Source organism: Ustilaginoidea virens, chromosome 1, assembly GCF_000687475.1.
Source record: "Ustilaginoidea virens chromosome 1, complete sequence".
Lineage (NCBI taxonomy): Eukaryota > Fungi > Ascomycota > Sordariomycetes > Hypocreales > Clavicipitaceae > Ustilaginoidea > Ustilaginoidea virens.
Window position 1 is genome coordinate 849,318 of NC_057316.1, and position 16,534 is coordinate 865,851.

Genomic DNA, 16,534 nt, shown 5'->3' on the forward strand with positions numbered 1-16,534 from the left:
TATAACGATTTAGCTAAAATAGTATGCCTATTTCCTAAGGGTTAAAATCTACTAAAAACTTTAGTAGTATAAATACTATACAAAAATAGCTAAAAAGCTCGAGCGGTAGCGACTCGCCCTTATAGTAATAGCAGCCTCTATATAAGGATATTAATATAAGGAGGCCCGATTAGTCTATATATAGGTTATTCGCACTACTATTGCCTTTAGTATAAGAGTTTAGTATACCCCTACCGCTCCTAGTAGGATAGCAAAAGGTATTGTAAAATCACTAACTATAGAATAATTATCTTGCCTTTAAACTATTATTAAGGCCTTTAAGGCTATACTAATAGATATCCTTAAAACTAAGGCAGCTATACTACCTATCGATTTATACCTAAACTATATCCGCTAGCGATTTTTAAAAAAGATAGTAAAAACTAAAATAGCTAAGCAAATTAACTGCGCCTCTATTATAGTAATAGTAATACTCTAATGCTATTAGTAGAGCGACTATAAAGGACCCTAGATATATATCCTATTCCTAAAATTCGACCTATAGCAGCTAATAGCTAAAGAATACCTAGCAAAAGAGTGGCTTATTAGGTAGTCTAAATACTAAGCCGCTATAAAAGCGAGATAGCAGTAGTATAAGCCTATAGCGGCAGAAAAGGCCCTAGACTTCTAATTTATAGCTATAATAATTTAGCTCTATAATAGCCTCTTTAAATATAAATCGGCTATACTTACCTAGCTTTATATAAAAAAGATCGGACTAAACTCCTTCCTCTATTAGTATTAAGTCCCTATTATACCCTTGCCTCTCTACTAATATAAAGAAGCCCCTAAGGATTATTATTACTTAATCCTCTTTTGCCTAAAATATAGATAATAGCGCTAATAGCTATATAAGACCGGCCTAAGCCTCTTTTAAGACTACTAAAGGATCTCTATTATTTTTAATAAGCTAAGCTTTACCCGCTGATTTATATGCTAGATCCTTAGCCTTAACCACCTTAATTAGTTCTAGCTCGCTTAATCGCTTTAGTAACCCGCCCCTATAAAGGCACTAGGCCGACCCTAACCGCCTAATACCGCCCCTAATATCTAATAATAATATCCTAATATAGGAGAGAGGAGATATAGTAGGCGGATAAATATAATCAATTCTTAGCTACTCTAAAGTTATAATATTAATATTAGAGCCCCTTTCCCCCCCCCCCTCCCCCTCCCCCGCTAGCCCCTATAATAGCCCCCCCTCCCTCTCCCCCCTTTCCCCCTCCCCTTTTACTGCCCTCTTCTGCCCTTAAGAGATAAATAGCTTTAATGCGGCCTAAATGCCCTCTAATATTTCTACCTTATACTCCTTAAGGTCTAACGCCTCTTAGGTTACCTTAAGAGCGATACTCCCTTTTACTACTACTACTGCTACTACTACCTTCCCCCTACTATAGGCAGTCGATGCCTATTGCGCCTTTAACTAGAAGGTATAATAGTTATCGACTTATCTATATTAGCACCTATCCTATATAGTCCCTATATTTTATATATACCTCCCCCCCTACGGCTAATACCTTTTAAGCACCTAAAAGGGTATAAATAGACTCTTAGTTCTTAAGAGTCTATTTAAAGGGTCGGCAGGTCTTCCCTATCGTAATATATATAAAATATACCGCCTTAGGCCCTATACGGTACTATACTATATTACTATTATTTGAATGTTAATCGGATTAGGGTTTAATCGGTCGGGTTTTATCTTATTAAGAGTAGTAATAATATTTAGGGTCTTTAGCTTATATTAAGTAAGGATCGTAAGGCTAGCCTTATAGCTCGCTAGGCTAATAATAATAGGTTAGTAATACTAGCATAGTAGGAGTAGGTAGTATTTACCCCCTTATCTAAAGATACCGACTTTTTCGGCATACTACTACTATTATTATTATTGCTATTACTATAGCTATTACTACTATTGCTATTACTGCTGCTAATGCTATTACTATTGCTATCGCTAATGCTGATACTGCTGCTATTATTACCGCCCTACCGTATAGGTTAGCGTTATCCTTATAGCGCTAGAGAACGGGGCTTAAGGGGATTATATATAGAAAAATAATAGCTATATAAAAAGGAAGAAAAAGGGATTAAAAAATCGGGGGGCACCTATACCTTTATATCTTCGCCCGATTAAAGGCCCCTATGCCCTCTTTTTATACTTAGCTTACCTTAACCCCTAACCCGATACTATTTGCCTTCTACTAAGCACCCCCCCTATAGCTAATTCGCTGCCGATATAGCCCTAATAATAGAAAATTCCCTTACTCTTACTCTAATACCCCTGCGCAATATATATGCCGCATAGCCGGCGCGCATACTATACAGCCGGCGCTACCCCGCTCGCATAACCTCTATTTTACTTTCGGTTTATAGTATACCGACCTAAGACTACCCTTCCCCTATAGGTACTAGACCTACTTTTTTCCGGACCTACTTTCTCCGGATCGCTTTCGTACTCTTCCTAGTACTACCGCTAGGTATAATCCTAAGCGATAGTATACCTACCTTCCCTATATGCTGGAAACCCGTCGGCCCCCCCGGGGGCCCGACTCCCTAGTCGTTATAATTATACTAGTAGGAAGGGTTTTCCCCCTAGACCTCGGGTTTTTCCCTTCCGGATTATTTACCGGAGTACTAAATAGGCAATTCTAGCTTAGAATAGCCCCCTAGAGTAATTTAATAATAATAATAATAGACGGAAGTAGAAGAGGTCTATATTATTCTTCTAATTAGTTAGCAGTATAACTATTCAATAGAATAGGTTATCTGCCTTCCTAATTAGTACGATTTGCAATAGAAATCATCTCTTCGAGAGTAATCTTACTGATCTATAATGCACTATTCTTTGCGGGATATAATTATCCTGTGAGTGGTGGTTATCACTACTAATCAGTGTTGATATAAACTCGGGGTACCCAGTTATACGTAGGGTCGCGCGCGTGGTATTATGTACCGTGAGGTCACCAAGTAAAGGATTTGATTGCTTTACTAATGACTGAATATCTAAAAGGAAAGAAAGGAAGCAAAAGAGGGTAATTACACGATGTGGCCTTTTTGTGCGTGTGCTATTGTTACGTGCATCGGCGCAGTCGGGCCGGGCTGCCCGCGTGCCCTACCGGGCTCAGGGGTAAAGGGGCAAAAGGGGCCAAAGTGGCCACATCGTGCGCATCGGGTGTGCGCGGCATATCCGTCGCAATGTGCCCAATTGGGCACCTTGCGACAGCGATTCCGATATACGGAAGGGACCCGATTCGGGCTCTTCTCCCTTCCTCTTTAGTTTTATTAATACATCCGATTAACGCCTATTCGCAGCCGCCCTAGGGCCAGTCCGTCACACTTATTTATTTAATATTAAATTAATAGTTTTTTAAAATATTATAAAATAGGATATCAATTATTATTATTATTATTTAACTACATTTAACATCTTTACTAACCAATCAAAAATAGTAAAAAAACGTAGGTATTTTTTAAACAGGTGTTTCCAAGTATACTGATTTTTATTACATATAATTTTTAGTTAAAGTAATAAATTTATTATACAAAAAAAAACATATAGAATATAAAAATAAACTGTCCTATCACAAAATAATATAATATAATACTAAAGCCGGAAAATATAAGATTTTAAATAACGTATATTAAGTTATCACTAGTAAATTTTATGCGCTGAAAAGCATGAGCTTTAAAGTAAAAATAGGCTTAGGCCGATCCTCCACTACTCCGTGCACCTAACCTCCGTCGCCCAACGTCGTCACCAGCCTACAGCTGCCCACGGCCTGTCGTCACGTCACATATGCCGACCCCCATAGGTGTCTTGACCGTGTATCGCTTCGCCCAACCCACGAAAAGGGCCTGGCCACTACGACATCCCGCACCCCAAGCCCAAGACAAGGAATTCTTGTGCGAGCTTATTGTGCTGGATCCCAGCAGTTGCGCCACCAAGGGAACAACGTTGACATGGGATTTCTTGGCGTGTACACGGCAGTTTACGATTATGAGCCCCAAGCGGACGGCGAGCTAGCCATCGGTGAAGGCGACGTGCTGTATGTTCTGGATAAAGGTGAAGATGATGGGTGGTGGAAAGCCAAGAAGAAGGCTGGTGCGGAAGATGAGGAAGAACCCGTGGGCTTGATACCAAACAATTACGTGGAGGAGGTATGTTCTTCCGTCTGCCGTAGCACATCTCGTTCTCATGTTCTAACGAATCGTGCGCAATTCTCCTTTCAGGCCCGGATTGTCAGTTATGCACGCGCCATTTACGAATACACTCGGCAAACTGATGAAGAGTTGTCGTTCCCCGAAGAAGCTATCCTTGAAGTCTACGATACCTCAGATCCTGATTGGATTTTTGTTGGACTCGACGGCGAGTTTGGCTTTGTCCCCTCCAACTACATAGATATGCAGGCAGCGACTACGGCGCGAGACTCATCAGCGCCGTCAGCCCCGCCGGCGTTGCCCGTCAGACCGCAGTCCGTTGTGACGCCTACAAAATCACCATCCGGCACAGCTACGTCTTCATCCACCCCTGCCGGTGCTGTTGCAGCTATTTTGCAAGGTCGAGCTCAACCGTCGGTAGTGGCGTCGTCTCCGTCTCCTCCACCGCAGTCCCCTCAGTCCCCGCAGTCCACGAGGAAACGCGCACAAACCACCGAGCCTGAATCTGGGCAATATGGCGAGGGCGAGTATGAGTCTCGTTCACCAGCGTTGCCGTCTCGCCCCCACGGCTCGGTTGATGAGAAAGCGGACAGTTCCTCGATTCCTGCGAGAGCACAGGCGGAAGAAGCCTACAAAACACCAGGTGGATTCCATATGTACAATATCAACGAAATGGTCTCCGTCATGGGTAAACGGAAGAAAATGCCTACCACACTAGGAATCAATTTAGGCACGGGAACCATCCTTATCGCGCCAGAACGCGCTGATGATGAACCCCCGCAAGAATGGACCGCAGATAGAATGATACACTACTCCAGGGAAGGCAAGCACGTGTTCATGGAACTGGTGCGTCCTAGCAAAAGCATTGATTTCCATGCAGGGGCCAAGGATACTGCCGAGGAAATCGTCGCGGCTCTCGGAGAGCTTGCAGGCGCAGTCCGTGCTGAGGGTCTACGAGAGGTTATCTTGGCTGGTTCACGTCAGACGCAACGCAAAGGACATATTCTTTACGACTTCATGGCCCAAGGAGACGACGAGGTCACTGTGGCTGCCGGTGATGAGGTCTTCATCATGGATGATTCCAAGAGCGAGGAATGGTGGCAGGTTCGGCGATTGAAGAACGGAAAAGAAGGCGTAGTTCCGAGCAGCTACATCGAAATATCTGCAACATCAACACAGGCCTCCATTAGCTCCACACTTGATTCTGCGAAGTCGACTGTTGAGAAAAACCGCGTCGATGAAATCAGATTGACTAAAGAGGCCATCAAAGCAGGCAAAGCGCCTCAGCAGGTAGGGCACGGAACGCCGCTCCCTGAAAGGGGCAGCAGCCTGTTGGTCAGAGAATATGGTAGTAATTCGAGCAAACAGCGAGGAAAGCGCGAGAATGGACGTGGCGATGTTGGAAATAATCAAAAGCCCAAGTCAAGTACGTCTTACATGTCCTTTTTCTTCTTCTTTTATGCCTCTTTATTCTTATTCCTATTCTTATTATTGTTCTTTCTCTCTTCCTCCTCCTCCTCTTCTTCTTTTAGAAGAAGGTCGCGTGCTAAACGTCCGTTACAGAACCTGATTCGTCCAAGGTTAGAACCTGGACCGATCGATCGGGGTCCTTCAGTGTTGAGGCTCAGTTCCTTGGCCTCAAGGATAGCAAAATTCACCTGCATAAAATGAATGGAGTCAAGATTGCGGTTCCGATTGCCAAGATGTCACGCGAAGATCTCGAATATGTTGAGAATATGACTGGCATATCGTTGGAAGATGACAAGCCATTAGCAGATGTCAAAAGAGCCAAGTCCATGGAGAAGCGGCCGCCCGATGTTGGTGCATCTGTGAGCAAAGCTGTCAAGCCAGAGTACGATTGGTTCCAGTTCTTCTTGTCATGCGATGTGCCTGTCGGTTTATGTGAGCGATACGCTCAAGCATTCACCAAGGATTCCATGGACGAAAGCGTGCTTCCAGATGTCAATGCCACTATTTTGCGGACCTTGGGTCTACGAGAAGGCGATATAATCAAGGTTATGCGCACCCTCGACGCCAAGTTCGGTCGCGAACGTGGCAACCAGGACAGCGATTCTCAACCCGGCGGGCTTTTTTCAGGCCCAGGGGGTGCTCTTCGAAACAATACCAGAAAGGGACGGCCGGCGCCAGCAGTACAAACCAGCGACGTGGTGGATGCTGCCACCTTTGCGAGGACTGGAACGACAAATTCCGCGACTGGCAATACCAAGGCTGCATCACCGCCTAATGGTGGTTCCAGCGCCTCTACGACGACACAGAATGGGGGTTTCGATGACGACGCCTGGGATGTGAAACCCATTAGCAAGGCGCCGGGCAAAGAAGACTCTACTGCCAAGAATGCCGCTGCAGCTGCAACTACAACACAAACAACATCAGTCTCGCAGCCCAGCCTTTCGTCAGGAGTGACGGATACTATGAAAGAACTGTCACTGTTGACGGAGCCACTTCAGCCCAGCAAAAAGGAGCTTTCCGCAACAGCGAAACCCGACCGTCGAGCAGAACATGGAGCGGACGTGCCTTTGCAGCACCCACCCGGTGCCAGTCCATCATTCTTCTCGACACTATCTTCCAACGCAGGCCAACAGCATACACAGCCTGACCTGGCGCCTCCAGGTTCTACCTCGTCTCCAAAAGTCCTCGCCAGGCAGCGGCCCGCGCCGCCTTCCATTTCGCCAACACACGGCTCTCTAGTTCCGCCCCCGCCGCAAAGGCCTTTATCAGCACCTCAGTCCGTTCATGCGTCTGTCTTCACGCCGCCTTATCTGACAGCCCAGGTAACCGGCTCTACACAAGGCCAGGTCGCACCGCCAGGACAAAGTCTCAACGACATCGCCCAAGCCAGGCTACAACAACAGTACACTGCCCAGCTGCAACATTTGCAGCCTGCTGCGACTGGATTTTTGGGGCTTCAACCACAGCATGTTGCCCCCTTTTCCATCGGTGTCCCAAGTCAACAGCAGTTCATACATTCTGCCAACACCGGCGCTCAGGGACACAGTCCCTTTGCTGACCCGAACCGGCCCAGTCTGTTCGCTCCGCTCCAGGTCCAACAAACGGGACTCCAGGGTTCCGCCCAGCAGCCAATATCCGCAATCTCACAGGGTCTTCCTTCTGCTGCTCATTTGAACAGTTTCCTACCCCCGGCTATAGAGCCGGAACGCACAGGCCTTTCCAGCCTGCATTCACATCAGGCGGGTCTCAACAGTGCCAGTCATCCGCAGCTTCTACTACCTCAGAAGACGGGACCGCCGCCACCGGTCCGCTTCGGTATCTCCTCGGAGCCCACGAAGCTGATGCCTCAACAAACCGGACGAAGAGCAAACCTCTCCCAAGCAAGTAAGTAGAAATGCTGTGTCAGGGTGCTGATGTTATTCTTGTCTGACTGTCCATCACAGCACCCGACAACCCGTTTGGGTTTTAGTGGCCGAGTTGAATTCAGCTCTTGGTTTCAACACAGCATGTGCACTCCCGGGATATCGAGATAGGAACACGGCAGTCCAATGACCCAACTGGAAACGCCCTGCGCTGCCTAGCTTTTGCCATGACATTGGGGGCATTGGCTCAATGACGCGTCGTCAAAACAGCCGCTTCGTAATCATTTGTGTACTCATACTAGGGAGAGCATTCTTGAATTATAAATGCGCATACATTTCTGCTTCCTCTTATACTCCTTGAAACTACCCAGATAAAGTCAAACCCAGCGCCGTCAGATGGCATAGCGTCTCACTCGTCTAGACTCTTCATCTCTATTACGGTCAACCATGCCCAGTGGGCTTCTTGCCTTTTGCTTGCATCCATAGCACATATATAGCACGGGGCAAAAAATTGGAAAGATTCCATTCTATTTTTGTGTGCATTTCTAGTCCCATCACAAGGTTAGATTAGGTGCAAGTTCCCTGGGGTTGTCATCCATCAGTTAGTCGCACTCTGACGAAAGGGACCTTGGTGGCAAGCCGCGTCAGCTCGAGGTATTGCTATCTTATTGGAACATGTAGAGCGAGGAATTTGAAACATGGCTTCAGAAAACCGTCTTCATCTCAGACCTTCCGTCGCTGTGCATACCCTTGAATAGCAGACACCCCGGACGCAGTAGAGCCAAGGTCGAGCTTCGTTTCCGTCTGCGGCTCTTGTGCCGGCTTGAAACGCTTGCTCACAGCTTTGATCATCATTATGAACCAATACATATTCAGCCCGTTGAGAGTCAAGTTGCTCGCCAAGTAGACTGCACCAAGCCAGGGGGGCACCGTGGACGTCTCAGATACAAAGCCCATTTCCGCCACCTTTTGCGCTTCTATCGATGGGTGATTGTTGATGGCGAACCATATGTCTCTAAAGACCTTTACGGATTGATAGGTACCGTAGACAAGGCGGCATGAGAAAAAAGTAAACAGCAGCAAAAACCCATTGTATAACTGCGCTTGCGAGCCGGTCATGTCGAGTTTATCCATGAACCAGTGTATATTTAAAAAGGGAGTGGACAGTTCCCAAAGAATGAATATGCACCCATAGTAGTTGACAAACGGTCGCTATGAACAGGGTTAGTCGGGGCAATGGCCATGTACCTTGCAGCCGCATCACGCTTGAAGAAAAGGGCCTTACAAAACCAAGGGAGAAGACGAGCAGAGCTGCGACGGCATGAGCAAGGGTTCCGGGTCCAAAAATGTCCACGTTGCAGCCTGTGACAATCAAGTCCCAGAGAAAATAGCCAGCGGCAAGAGCCTGAATCATGCTTGTAGCCCCAGTGTATCCCCATACACGCTCCTCCCATGACATTGCTGCCCTTTCTCCATCTACGAACAGGACCCATAAGGCAAGCCCGTTGATGACAAGGCTCTGAACCATGGACACAACATGAGCGTCCCAATTCAGGCGCCTCTTCCTGCTGAGTTTTGTGTAATGCTTCGGGGCCAGCAGTCGTGACACAGCTGGCGAGAAAGGGTAGAAGACGAATGAGTAGAAGAGAGCGCCGAGAAGCACTTCGTGTATGTGCAAAGGCAGCGTCGGCAGGTTGAGCCAATCGCACCAAGGCCGGGCCATATTGGCCAGCCATGGGATCGGTTTGATGGGAAATGGATCCTTCATCGCGGGGAGCGAGTATTGCAGTAGCGTATTGGGGAGTTGTGGCAAGCAGGGCACCGCCGGAGCACGGGAGTTGGCGGCTCGCTTCGTTTCGTTTCGTTTCGTTTGGCGCTCGTCACTCGCTTGGTCGCGAGTATCCGGGATCCCTTGATGGGAGATGGGCGGGATGAAGATGCTCTTGTTCCCAGCCTGTAGGTGCTCGTGCGGGTTCTAGTAAAAGCGACGTAGCTACATACCTAGAAGGAGGAATGTGATCCTGTATCCTGCCGATATAAGCTGATAATAAATAGGCTGGGCTTTGTTGACCTGACTTGAAATGAAAAGAACCATGCTGCGCTGGCTGGGGGGTTGATGGGTTCTGCACGTGGGAGCCGACCCGCCTAACGTACCTACATTAATTAGTATGTACATAATACGGAGTGGCAGGTGGGTAAGCACCCTGGTGACTAAATCAGTCGCCCCTGCCTCTCTGGCCGGAGCCCTCGTGATAATTCCCCAGCTGCCTGCACTGCAGACGTCAGTCACTTGACAAACGCAACGTGCAACTTCGAAATGTTGCCGATTTCCCCACCACGGCGCGAAACTTTCAGAGCAATATCCGCTATACTGGTTTGCTACTAATCAAAGAAAGCGGAGCGTCAACGGCTTGCGATTGGCAAACATTGGCTGCGTCGCCGTCGCCGTCACCGATCATGGCCGACTTGGCTGTATACCTTGCCGAGCATGACCCCAACTTCCGCAGGTATGACAGATGCCCTCCTTCATTTCATGTCCACTCCCACTGCTGGTCGTGCTTTGTGTAAGTGACCAGCCATACAGGGCCCGCCTGCCGGCTCTGTATGCCGACTTTCGTCCCCAAAAAACAGTCAACCCGGATGGTTATGACGCCAATGTCATCGCGTGGCAAGGCGCCTTATCGTTACTGTCCCTCAACGGCCTCCTCTCGGGCCATGGGTCCGAGTCTAGTATACTGATACTGAGCGTCGACGCGTCTCTTCGACGGGTGTTGGAAAGCAAGGAATTCGGGCAGCCCTTGGCACTGGGAGACGTGATACGACAAGCAACCTCTCGGCGCGAGCTCGTTCCCGTCGGTCATTTTTCTGACTCGGCGTCAAAGACCCATTCTTCCAAGATATCATCGCTCACTTGGGGCGCGGCAGAGTGGGCTCTGAAACAGCTGGGCATTGCATCTGGAGCCAGCAGCGAAGACAATCTTCCGTCTGGACGTTACGTCATTATGAGAAACATTGAACTGGCTCGTCAGGCCTTGGAGCGACACGTGGCCGACAGAATAACGCGATTCGATCGCGTTTTTACGACAGTACACTTTAAATCAATATTTGCTCCTCAACTAGTACCTGGCCAGCGTTTGAGTGACCAAGATATCGATGTCTTGCTCACCTACCTAGCCAGAGATAAACACCTCATTGATTACAACGGCGTCGTAGTTCGGATTCGGAATGCTTCGGACAATTCCGCTATAAGCGATGACGACGTCGCTGTAGCGTCCATCAAGGAATTGATGTCAAATTTGAGGCACCAGGCCGATGTCCTCACAAAGCGAGTCGAAGACCTACATAGGGAGGCCAAAGATGCCCTCGAGCGCAAAAACCGAATCACGGCGATGGCTGTGATAAAATCAAGGAGGCTGGCAGAAAACTGCTTGGCAAAAAGATACACAGTTTTGCACCAACTCGAAGATGTAGCAGCCAGAATTGAGCAGGCGTCTGATCACGTGGAATTTCTCAAGGTGATCAAGTCCTCGGCGCTTGCTTTGAGGAATCTCAACACTCAGATCGGAAACCCCGACCATGTACACGAGGTCATGGACCACATCCGCGAGCAAATGTCCGAAACAGACGAAGTGGGCGCTATTTTAGCCGAATCTGTTGGAGAGCCTATCGATGACTCTGAGATTGACAAAGAATTAGCAGCCCTGGGGAACGAGGCTCGAGGAAATGCACAGGCAGACTTCGCTGCAGAGCAGGAGGAGCAAGAGGCGAAGAATGTGCATCAGCTTCATTCTGAGTCTGGTAAATTACCTACTCCACCTTCCGAAATACCCGCAAGTCGTGAGCTATCAGTTACTCCATCAATAGAAGCAGTAGTAGCCGAGCTTTCCCTCGGGCATAGTTAGAATTGAACAAAGTCCAGGAAATTTGAACCTGCCGTGTCAACATCTCCTGGGACTGCATGCAATTGAAATCCGGCTGTCGCTATACATTGAGTTGTATGCCAGCATCCGCAACGGAATCCCCAAAGTCCCGGATGCAAGGCCCAAGTAGGATTAAGCTCAGAGAACGCGAGGTCCAGAGAGAGTATTCATATAGGACAGCGACAGCGTGAGCAGTTTCTCAGAGGGCAAACAATGCAGACTGAGTATTTCGTCTTGCGAGATTTCTGCCTTTGTTTTCCAAAGGCGCGCCAGTAAAGGGCTGTTCACCTGATGCCATCTCCACGTTGTCATAATCAGGATGTGGCTGCTCATCCACTGACCGGGCCTTACCTTTGAACCAAATCCTCATCGTTCATGTCTTCGTGTCCGGCAAGGGGGACACCGGCAAATTCTTGGCAGTTCACGTCTTTCGCGGATTCGAATGCCCGCGCGTCGCTTTTGTTGGCTTCGTCACAAATTTCCTCTCTTGCACGCTCATCAAAACCTTCTTGCTCCGGTCTTTTATCCGGAGCTTTGGTTTCTTCATTTGCAGGTGCTTTATTCTTGCGAGCCGTGGCAACTAGATCTTTGAAGGAGGAGCCATGCTTCGCTGCCCAAGCTGCACCATCGAAATTCGTATCCTTGATGGCGACTGCGTTTAATGCTGCCCTTGCAGCATTAGGCTGTCGGTAACCCTGCGCCTTTTCCCACACATCCAGGTCATGCAGCAGCTGAGATCGCTTTTTGGGCCGCGCGGAGTCACAGTTCGCGTTCCATATGGCCAGCCATTCTTTATGGCGCATTTCCAGTAGTATACGCGGTCCTTGATTCGATATTCCTATTTCGTTTAATTTCTTTCGTAGGGCTTGTTCTTTCATCATAGAGTAATTGAGAGGAGGGAGTCGTTGAATTGACCTGCTCTGCCGTAGTTGGAGCTTTTGGTGTGAATTTGAACCTGTCTCAAGCTGACTCGATCTGGTTTCCTGCGACTTGGGGCCGGGACATGCCTCCAGGTGTTGAAACACCTGCCAAGCTTTCATTTTCATTTGACATGAGGGACACGGAACGAGATCGTCCACTAAAGAAGGTTAGATGACGCGGAAATCGCTGCTGCTGCAAGGCCACGAACCATTTCTCCCATCATGTAGGTGATCACCACTGCCTTCACTGCTGACCTCGTCGTCGTCGTCGTCGGAGGCCGGGACGACTTGTATGTGCTGGGCTTCCTTCGGTGAGTCCTGCTTACTGCCGATGACTGTTTTGCCGCTCCTTAGCCGCGCAGAAGCTCGACGTCGTTTGGGCTCTGACGAGCAAACCGTTTCATCATCTCCAGCTTTCCTCTTAGGCGCTTCTCCAGTCCTGGTGGTCTTGAGACCTAGAGCTAGTGCGGCTGGTCGTGCTCTTGAGAACGCTTCGACTGTTTCTTCCAAAGACCAATTACTTCTAAGCTTGAGTTCCTGCTCAGGAGCACGACACAGTGGGCACTTCCCGTCGTTTGATAACGCTCGGCGTATGCATATGGAGCAGAACGTATGTGAGCATGAGGTAATCATGGGAGTGTTGTAAAAGTCTTTGCATACTTGACAGCGCAAAGCTGCCTCCACGGCTGCTAGAGGGGCAAGAGATGTCTCCAACCAGTCCGTGGAGTCTGCAACATTGTCCGACAGCATTTCAACAGAATAAGTGAATTTCTACCGGTCTTGAAGTCGCCATGGTAAGACATTAGAGTAATGGATGCCAGTGTCATGAGGTGCTATGGAACGTCGGTATCACTACTAGTGCTCCGTTGCTTCGTAGCCTGATGCTGGTGGGTTTTAAAGTGGGACCAATGAACCCAGGTACCTAATGTAGGTCCTTTTCATCACGGAGTCACGGGCTGTTACCAGGATTAGGGTCTCGGGTCTCTACGCGCAAAGGTAGTTGAACTTCTCATCAATCAATTCCTAGGCACATGCTGCTAAAACGGGAAATAACTCGGAAAGCGAAAAATGTCTTGATTTGACTACGAAGCGGGATAGCGATCAATGGATGAGCATATCAAGTTTCTCTCAGACCGGCTGCTTAGCCAGGCAATACCAGTCAGTCCTAGGCGCACTGCTGTTGTAAGGTATTGGACTGACACGAAGAAGGTCACGTATCGCGGTCTTAGCAGAGCGCTACAAATTCACGTCAATACCGCCAAAGGGAACGTTGCTACGTGACTTTTTACACGCTGTGTTATATTAACAGTTTTCTACAGAGCCCTTTTCGATTTTCATCGGTACCAAAATGCCCGTGATGCCGACTCTATCCACGCGACGTATCTGGTCTGCGGTTTACCAGCGGCCTCTGCTCGTTTGGATGACGGCATTGAGACGAGAAGCTCCTTGCAAGGGCCAGAAGAATCTTCTGGCGGGGTGAAAGCAAGCAAAGTAATTCTGGTTGAAGAGCAGAACCTCCAAGGTTTGCGTCTATTGAACGGATTTGTACGGAAGCGACAGCTAATGTGGTGACAAGAGGCATTGATGTTGTACGAATCTGTCACCTCGATACACATTTACGGACTGTCTCCCAACCGCGCTGAGGATTCATGGATCCGCTCAGATTCGGGCCAGAAAACGTGTGGGCAGCGACCGAACCGAGAAAAGCCCAACACGGCATTCGGGAAATATGGAACGATTGGTAACCCAAAGGTGCAGCATCGCGACCAGAAGCTCAAAGCTCTCAGTACCACCCCCCCCGCCTCGATCGGCGTTGATCCAGTAATTCGGCAAGAAAAAATTAAACGGGAGATTATATCTGGTCCTTCAATGAGTGAAAAACCGCCCTGTATTACGGAGAAAGTGGCTTCAGCCCATTCCAAAAAGCGAGCGGCATCAAACAACATAATTCGCTCCTTTGCCAAAGCTGCAGCAGCCTCGCAAACCACAGAAACCGATCCCGCAAAGCGACAAGATGATGCAGCCATGACTCTTTCTGACGATGGCGAAGCTGATGATTCAGACTTCTTACCACGCAAGCCAGAACCTCGGTCGGCTTGTCACACTCAGTCACGCACAGAGCGAGAAGAAGGACTGAGACGCATGATGGACGAAGATGATGATGACGAGGATGATGATGATAATTCTGACGCAGTGGCAGGGCCACTCGTTGACGATGACTTGTCAGAGGGACCGAAGCTTGAGCTTAATTCCCAGCCGTCTACACAAGAAAAACGTGATTCTCCGGAGATTATCTTAAGCACTGGAAATGGGCGACGACGGGGCCGGCGAAGAGTTATAGCGAAGAAGCGAATCGTAGATGATGAAGGGTATATGGGTACGTGCTTTCTCCGTCCATCGCTTACAGTATCCGCAAGACTTACTAAATGCACGACTTGGTTTCGCAGTTACGATTCAAGAATCAACATGGGAGTCCTTCTCCGAAGATGATAGCAAGGAATCAGCGTCACAGAAGGCAACCCCTTTACCAAAACCATCTAGCGCTGCATCGAAACCAAAAAAGTCATCGGGCAAAGGCGCGCAAGGCAGCATTATGTCATTTTTTGCCAAGAAGTGAATCGCCTTTGCGGTGGAAAAGAAAATTTATCTTGCTCGAGCCAGGCGCATCATCTTATTATTTAGCAATCGGCAAATTCGGCCGTAGTGTCTGATTTCGATCATGGTTCCTCATATGTCCTTTTGTCCAACATTCGATCAAGCAGTCCAACAAACGCTGAATTCCATCAATGACATTATCTTCTTGCCCCCGTACAAAGCAAACTCGACTATCGCTTTTGAACCGAGCACATGCCCATATCTGATAGCAAAGTTCTCCTCTGTCGTCACTACTTGAGCAACTAGTTGTGAACATAGCGAATCTGCTTTTTTGTCCGGGGTACCCAAAATATTATACCCTCCGTGACTTCAGCGTCAAGGACGCTTTTCTCTCGTGCACAATAGCCCAATCGCATGCCACCTAAGCCGCGCAACTATCCCCTTGCCCTTTAGCAACCCCTCGTCGCTTGATGATGCATCGACAGGCTCGCTCGAAGGCCAGTTCCCCAAGTGTTCAGCGTCCTTGTCAGTGCTGCAATGGATCGCGGAGAACGCGAGCATTCAATGAATGCCATCGCGTCGTCCAGCAACTTTATCATAACGTATCCACCTTGCCCCCTCGCTAACCCAGCGTGGACAAACATGAGTGCAGCTTGATTTTGCAACGGCCGAGCTTGTGAAGTTTATAGATCTGCGAATCCGTTTGCTTCATTCTGTTCCAACCACTCAATCACATCATTTGCCCCCGTCCGCTTTGCAGCATCCAACGGCGTGAGATTCTCCCACGGCGGCACCGTATTTACCCCTGCTCCCTTGTCATGCACAAACTTGACCACATCCAACTGGCCTCCATGAGCGGCATTCCATAGTGCAAAGTCTGTATCCTCTTGGCTGGGCTGGTGAGTCGCGGATTCATAAAGCCCCTTAATCCTACCAAGCAGACCCAGTGTCGCAGCATCTTGGAGCGTAACCTCAGCTCCTCGTTCAATCAGCCTCTTGGCAGCCTTGAATTGCAAGAAAGCCCTTGCGTCCGCGAGCGGCGTCTCGGCAATGACACCTCCACCAGCATTGATGTTGGCGCCCGCGTCAATGAGGACGTCTAAAACAGCGACGTCGTCGCACGAGGCAGCGAAGTGAAGGGGGGTTTCGGAGTGTGCGCGTCCTAGAAAGGGAGCATCTACATCCGCACCGGCTTCAATTAGAAGTTTGGCCGTTTCTGGGCCATTTGGAAAATTTCCGGGATGGTCAGTGAGCATGTGCAGAAGAGAGCGCGCTTCTGTTCTGTTACCGATGTAGCTCTTAACGAGGTCTGGATTATCGTGGAGGAGCTGCATGAGCGAGGCTGTGTCCCCTGTATGGATGGCGGTGCGTGCGGCTACGGCTACGGAATCTTCAGGATCGATAATCGGGTTTGTAATGCACATTATGGCCGGTATATGGCAAGACCTTCACCATCATCAATCAAGCCTCGGTGTGTAGTAGGGACGACACTTCCGAGGTAGAAAAGGCTGCCCGCCTACCCCGCAAACTCGTAGATGGACTAGATCAGATTACACACCATGTACCAGCGCCC

At 48.6% G+C, this 16,534-nt stretch overlaps 6 protein-coding genes across 6 annotated transcripts; 3 read left to right on the forward strand and 3 right to left on the reverse strand.

Moving 5' to 3' along the window:
- Window positions 1-3,996: 3,996 nt before the first annotated feature.
- Window positions 3,997-7,633, forward strand: UV8b_00138 (uncharacterized protein; the record flags this gene model as incomplete). The annotated part of the gene is made up of 4 exons (XM_043137636.1): window positions 3,997-4,194; window positions 4,267-5,620; window positions 5,758-7,548; window positions 7,608-7,633. 4 exons carry the CDS (start codon window positions 3,997-3,999, stop codon window positions 7,631-7,633), a joined length of 3,369 nt encoding a protein of 1,122 aa, XP_042993570.1.
- A 616-nt stretch (window positions 7,634-8,249) lies between these two features.
- UV8b_00139 (uncharacterized protein) lies at window positions 8,250-9,249 on the reverse strand (the record flags this gene model as incomplete). Its single annotated transcript, XM_043137637.1, has 2 exons — window positions 8,250-8,738; window positions 8,812-9,249. 2 exons carry the CDS (start codon window positions 9,247-9,249, stop codon window positions 8,250-8,252), a joined length of 927 nt encoding a protein of 308 aa, XP_042993571.1.
- A 734-nt stretch (window positions 9,250-9,983) lies between these two features.
- Window positions 9,984-11,428, forward strand: UV8b_00140 (uncharacterized protein; the record flags this gene model as incomplete). The annotated part of the gene is made up of 2 exons (XM_043137638.1): window positions 9,984-10,033; window positions 10,111-11,428. The coding sequence occupies 2 exons, from the start codon at window positions 9,984-9,986 to the stop codon at window positions 11,426-11,428; spliced, it is 1,368 nt and encodes a 455-aa protein (XP_042993572.1).
- A 365-nt stretch (window positions 11,429-11,793) lies between these two features.
- On the reverse strand, window positions 11,794-13,116 carry UV8b_00141 (uncharacterized protein; the record flags this gene model as incomplete). Its single annotated transcript, XM_043137639.1, has 2 exons — window positions 11,794-12,524; window positions 12,576-13,116. 2 exons carry the CDS (start codon window positions 13,114-13,116, stop codon window positions 11,794-11,796), a joined length of 1,272 nt encoding a protein of 423 aa, XP_042993573.1.
- A 354-nt stretch (window positions 13,117-13,470) lies between these two features.
- UV8b_00142 (uncharacterized protein) lies at window positions 13,471-14,983 on the forward strand (the record flags this gene model as incomplete). The annotated part of the gene is made up of 5 exons (XM_043137640.1): window positions 13,471-13,524; window positions 13,576-13,643; window positions 13,686-13,888; window positions 13,943-14,743; window positions 14,814-14,983. The coding sequence occupies 5 exons, from the start codon at window positions 13,471-13,473 to the stop codon at window positions 14,981-14,983; spliced, it is 1,296 nt and encodes a 431-aa protein (XP_042993574.1).
- A 661-nt stretch (window positions 14,984-15,644) lies between these two features.
- Window positions 15,645-16,385, reverse strand: UV8b_00143 (uncharacterized protein; the record flags this gene model as incomplete). Its single annotated transcript, XM_043137641.1, has 1 exon — window positions 15,645-16,385. The coding sequence occupies one exon, from the start codon at window positions 16,383-16,385 to the stop codon at window positions 15,645-15,647; it is 741 nt and encodes a 246-aa protein (XP_042993575.1).
- Window positions 16,386-16,534: the final 149 nt, after the last annotated feature.